The sequence below is a fragment of the Octopus bimaculoides genome, chromosome Z, assembly GCF_046866305.1.
Source record: "Octopus bimaculoides isolate indiv1 chromosome Z, ASM4686630v1, whole genome shotgun sequence".
In the NCBI taxonomy this organism is placed as follows: domain Eukaryota; kingdom Metazoa; phylum Mollusca; class Cephalopoda; order Octopoda; family Octopodidae; genus Octopus; species Octopus bimaculoides.
Genome location: NC_142944.1, coordinates 55061594 through 55068022, shown reverse-complemented (window position 1 = coordinate 55068022; position 6429 = coordinate 55061594). Strand labels below are relative to the sequence as shown.

The following is a 6429-nucleotide window of genomic DNA, read 5'->3' as shown; positions in this document are numbered from 1 at the left end:
CAGATAGGCCATTGATGGAGATGTTGTTAGTGTGGTTTTTAGCCCTTCCTCGTTCCACAACCATATAGGAACATTTATCTTGGCCAAGCTCTAGACCTACATCACCAGAAAATGTTGTGACCAGGTCGAGACTTTTTTTCATATCATCCATGTTCTTGGCATACGATTTCAAATCATCGACAAAGAAGCAGTGCGTAATTTTGGTGTTTCTGTTTGCCTGCGTTCCAATTAGATACCCTTCAGACATCTTCAGCATGTATGATAATGGGTTTACCGACAGTATGAACAGCATCACAGAGAGGCTGTCTCCTTGGAATATCACCCTGCGATATTGTATTTTTTTGCTGGTGATACATCCACTTACTGTATTTAACTTCACGATGGTGGCCCAGGAAGATGTCAGGTTAGATATGGCATTAATCAAGTTCCCTGGGACTTATGTATGTATGTATGTATGTATGTATGTATGTATGTATCTGTCTACCTATCTATCTATCTATCTATCTATCTATCTATATATCTATCTATCTATATATATATATATATATATATATATATATATATACATATATATATATATATATGTGTGTGTGTGTGTGTGTGTGTGTGTGTGTGTGTGTGTGTGTGTGTGTGTGTGTGTGTGTGTGCGTGTGCGTGTCAAAGGTGTTTTATGACGCCGAATAAACAAAGCCCTAGGGAAACTAGTTGGCCGATACTGCTTTCGACAAAGGGTTCCATGAGGTTTGGTGCGTGGAATGTTCGAACAATGTTTACTACTGGAAAGTGTGAAAATATTAGCAAAGAAATGGACAATTACAAATTGGAAATTTTGGGTTTGTGCAAGACTATGTGGATTGATAATGGACAAACTAAGCTAGCTTCAGGAAAAACAATTATATACTCAGGGCACAAAGATGATAAGGCGCGTCACACAAGGGGAGTAGCTTTGATGCTGACTAAGAAAGCGGTTAAAGCATTAATAGAATGGCAACCCATAAATGAAAGATTGATACTGGCAAAGTTTAGAACGTCTGATAAGCAGATTTTTCTAACAATCGTTATGTGCTACGCCCCAACAAATGATGCTGATGAATTAGCAAAGGTTGAATTTTATGATACTCTGCAGAGCATAATTGAAAAATGGACTGAGAAATAGTTGATAATGGTTATGGGTGATTTCAACGCAAATATCGGAAACATTAATTTAGGATATGAAGCCATTATGGGAAAACATGGTTTAGGAAGCATAAATGCAAATGGCCAGTTATTTGCCGATTTTTGCGCAAATAACGAGTTGGTCATTGTAGGAACCTTATTTCCGCACAAAGACCTTCACAAAGCTACATGGATATCGCCAGATCTGAAAACGCAAAATCAGATCGATCACATCTATGTAAGCTGCAAGTTCAGGAGATCACTGTTAGATGTTTACTGTAAAAAGAAGGGCTGACGCAGCCTCCGACAAACACTTACTATTTGGCAGACTACAACTGAAGTTAAGGGCTTTAAAAGAGGAATGTAAGGTTCAACGAAAATACAATGTTGATTTACTAAAACACAACGACACCCAAATAAAATACAGAAAAGCATTATCATGCAAATCAATGCAAGTAAAAAGGATGCAAGGCAACACAATAGAACATACTTAGTCGAAAATTAAGGATGCTTTTATTTCATTGTTAGAAGAATGCGTAGGGTGTGTAAACAAAAAGAATAAGACGTGGATATCACAAGAGACACTAACAGCCATAGAAGTAAGAAAGAATCTGAAGGGAAAATTACTATCGGCAAGCTTAGAAGTAGAGATAAATAGATGTCAGGGAAATTACAACCAACAAAATAAGAAAGTTAAAAAAACAATTAAGAAGAGACAAGCGAAAATATTTCTAAAATTTAGCCACGACAGCAGAAAGTGCAGCCCAGTGCCAGAACATGAAAGAGCGGTACAGCAGAACTAAATTACTATCTGGGAAGAGAGTAAGAGTAGAAAAGGCAGTAAAAGGGAAGGATGGCCGGACGCTAACATCAATTCTAGAACAAAAAAATCGATGGAAGGAGCATTTTGAAGATTTGCTCAATAGACTACCTCCAGACACAATAGCCAACATTGTGCCAAGAAATTAGGATCTTAACATCAGCTTTGACCCACCATCCAAGTTTGAAATAAGAAATGCTATACAATCCTTCAAGAATGGGAAAGCGGGAGGTGTAGACAATATTCCAGCTGAAGCAATGAAATCAGCTATAGAAATAGCGGTAGAAATGTTTCATCCATTATTTTCTAAGATATGACAGGAAGAAAATGTGCCTAATGATTGGAAAGAGGGACTCATCGTAAAATTGCCAAAAAAAGGTGATTTAAGTGTTTTCAGAAATTATAGAGGGATTATGTTATTATCGACTCCCGGAAAAGTTTTTAATACTATACTTTTGGAGCGGATGAGGACAGCAATCGACAAATTGTTGCGTAAAGAACAAGCCGGATTTAGGAAGAACCGTTCATGTGTAGATCAAATTACCACTCTTCGCATCATCTTGGAGCAAAGCGCAGAGTGGAATGCACCGCTTTATAGTAATTTTATTGATTTCGAAAAATGATTCGGTAGTGTAGACAGGCTTATGGAGAATTATGCAGCACTACGGCATACCAGACAAGTATATATTTATAATAAGAGCAACCTACCAAGGAATATCATGCCGAGTCTTACATGGAAACGGAGTTACGGATAAATTCGAAGTAAAAATAGGAGTTCGACAGGGCTGTATACTTTCTCCCTTTTTATTTCTACTAGTTATAGATTGGATTATGAAGGAAACTACGATTGAAAGCCAAATAGGCATTAAATGGACGGATGCAGAAGTTCTAGAAGTTCTCGACTTTGCAGATCATATAGCACTATTTTCACAAACATATAGCCAAATGCAAAATAAAACGTCAAAATTAGAAGCAATAGCTGCCAAACTAGGATCGAAAGTCAACCGCAACAAATCAAAAATTATGCGCGTTAATGAAGAAAACAGCGAACTATTAAAGTAGAAACCTGTGAACTAGAGGACGTAGCCGAGTTTACGTATTTAGGTAGTAAGATAAGGTTCTCAGGCGGCACCGACGAAGATATTAAGACCAGAATAAGTAAGGCAAAGACCACTTTTCACCTGTTAAAAAAAGTATGGAGCGCAAGTGTAATTTCAATAAAGAACAAAATAAGAATTTTTAACACTAACGTAAAAGTGGATTCATTGTATGGGGCTGAGACATGGAGAACAACAGTTAAGTCAAATAAGCAAATACAATCATTCATCAACAGGTGCTTGCGTAGTAGACTTAGAATTAGATGGCCTGAACACATAAGCAATATGGAGCTATTTGCAAAGAACGAATCAAGTTCCGATTAGAGAGCAAATATTTAAGAAAAAGTGGAAGTGAATTGGTAGCACAATTAGAAAGGACACACCAAATGCAGCGAAAAGCACTTTACAGTGGAATGCGGATGGATATAGAAAGAAAGGTAGGCCTAAGAACTCGTGGCGTAGATCAACACAAAAGGAACTAGAGAAAGGGGAACATTCATGGCAGAGTATAAGTACAGAAGCGAGAAATTATGCGACATGGAATTCAATTATAAGTGGCCTATACTCTGCGTTGGAGGGTTAAAGACAAGAAATATATATATATATATATATATATGCATATCTATTTGCATGTATGCATGTATATACATATACGTACATGTGTACAGACACAGTACATATATATGCACACACACACACACACACACACATAATTTATCGCGATAGAAGCAGTAGTAATTCCCAAAGGTAATCTCTATATGGGTGCTGTGTTAGAAAGCCCACATGCCCATATAAGCATAGTCAGTGAGCAGACGAAATGATATTAAATCATCGTGTTTAAAGATTCATTGATGACCTCGAACAAGACTTGCTGTTTTGAGTCACAAGTCACTCTGTGAAGTGTCTCTGAAGTAAAATCTTCCAACTAGCACCATCTCGTGTTCGTATATAACTTCCGAATGTTGTACACTTTATAATTTATATCTAATGATGTCTCATGTGAATATAAATTTAATTCTTGCATGGTCTTCGTTCAAGTAAATTATATGTTAACTAATTTCTACGTCGGAATAAATATTTTTGGGCTCCAAATGAGGTCAAAATGTCCAGTTCACATCAACAATATTTTGCGCGTCTTCTGTGAGAAGATAAGGTTAGACTGTTGATGCAAAAATATTGTTTGCGGAATAGTTTTTTTACGATCACTTGTTAAATATTAACATCTTGTCAGACCAAACTCTATTCCTATATTTTTCGTTGTACAAAATGTTTCGGGCATAGATCTTTATATATTCTTTTCTATTCTAGGCACAAGGCCCGAAATTTTGGTGGAGGCGGCCAGTCGGTTAGATCATCCCAAGTACGCAACTCGTACTTAATTTATCGACCCCGAAAGAATGAAAGGCAAAGTCGATATCAGCGGAATTTGAACTGAAGACATTAAGACGAAATACCGCTAAGCAGTTCACCCGGCGTGCTAACGTTTCTGGTAGCTCGCCGCCTTCCGCCTAGGCAGACATAGATAATATTAGTGTGTTGTAGCCCTAGAATAAAAGCAGTGGGTTTTCGTAGAAAAAAATGACAGTGAATATAAGACCAAATTAAAAGCAAGTGCAGGTAGACTATCACATTGGAATATTTCCGATGAAATAATAATTACATTTGTGACAGTAGTTGCAAGTGAATGAAATGTGGACCATGTATTCAGAAGCCTTTCGATTACAACCTCTAAGACAGCAGGTTCTTTTGCAATCTGTACTGATTTCTCTAGTTATCTATGAGGAATAAAGGTGATTGAATTTTGTAATCAAAACATAGCATCACAAGATCGTTTCTTAGGTATTTTTCTACTTCAGAAAATACAGTTTTATTTACTTACAATTGTTTGTCACAGAATTGCACACCTTTCTTTCAGCCTGCAAGCACATCACTGATTATATCGTCAGGTTAGCATTGGCCTTGGAAGAATTGTTTCAATTTCTACAGAATATTGAGGCAGGTTATGTTTGTACAGTTCTCTGCCGAAGAATTATTAACTAGACAGTTTTCCTTGTGTTAAGCCTAGCTAGTTCAGTATGTTTATCTGACGTTCCATTGTTTTTGAAAAAGTGTACTAGTCACTTTCTATGAAAAGGGAACACCATGCATCCGTAGCTGATTATGAGGTCTCTTTCTAGTACCTACATGTTATGTAGTTTTCTCATAATATTGATGAAATTTTACAGCTGATGTTCGTTTAGTATTCTTGAGCTATTACGTCTAGGCATGTTACATTTCGATTAAAATCCTTCCTTTCCTTCCAGATCAAAAGCCTGAATGATTTTTTTATGTTCCATGGATAGAATCCTGTTTGCGACGATATTTTCCATTCATGTCTTTGTATATAGTACGCGGCTTAAAAATCAGACTTGTGACAAATCCCGAACCCTTGTAAGCATTTTCCAGCGGCGGAATTTTTCACGAAGATTGTTGAGTTCATGGTTGTTAATTTCCCCTTAAGAAGTAGAATCTTCTCAATTTATTGCTAGTTGTCTGGGAATGTAGTGTTCGTTTGATATTCCAATATGAATTTTTTTTTTTTTTTGTATGTTCTCCAGTGAATGAGTTGATAATTTATATCATGAAAAGGTTTGGTCTTCATTAATACTTACGTCAAAAAAGTTGTTTTATTTAACCTTTGCTAATAAAAACAGGTAAAATTATTTTCAAACTGCGGTTTCAAAATGTTTTTCAGCTTCGTATATTCTATAGTCATCTCTTTAATTTCTCGAAATTTCGAGCCATTTCGTGAAGCTATCAACTACCACTAAGTATAGTCTCTACCCTGGAACATTTTTGAACAATGTTTAATTTTTATCGTGGGCAACTTTTTCTTTCGCTTTGGCTTACATAAAGGTGTTCCATCTGTCTTACTCCATTTTTTTCTTTCAGTCCCTCAGCCACATTCGAACCTTCGACGGAACCGACTATATTTCCAAACAAAACACTATTAGACGTATTCCACAACTTTAATAGTTCCATCCACACTGTGCCGAATAAATTAAGTGAACTTTTTAACACATATATCTTTGCCTCTTTCGTTACACCTCGAAATGTTACACTACATCCAGTTCAACAGAAAAATACAGGCATAGCTCACCCGAAGTCGAATTAACTTGTCTCTAGGCCAAGCTAGGCCGAATTTATTTGTCTCTAGGCTAAACCAGTAAAAACCATTCCCAGTTCTGTATTTTATTTATGAATGCATTTTCAATAATACATGGTTAATAAAAACCATGTCTGCTAAAATCTTGTCCTTATTATGTACAATCGTCGATACAGTTGTCCGACTCATCCCAAAAGATCGTGCAATTGCTA

The 6429-nt window shown here is 36.5% G+C and overlaps 1 protein-coding gene across 1 annotated transcript; it reads left to right on the top strand.

Moving 5' to 3' along the window:
* Positions 1–766: 766 nt before the first annotated feature.
* LOC149132248 (protein CFDP2-like) lies at positions 767–1156 on the top strand. Its single transcript, XM_089365345.1, has one exon. The coding sequence runs from the start codon at positions 767–769 to the stop codon at positions 1154–1156; it is 390 nt and encodes a 129-aa protein (XP_089221471.1).
* The last annotated feature ends 5273 nt before the right edge of the window (positions 1157–6429 follow it).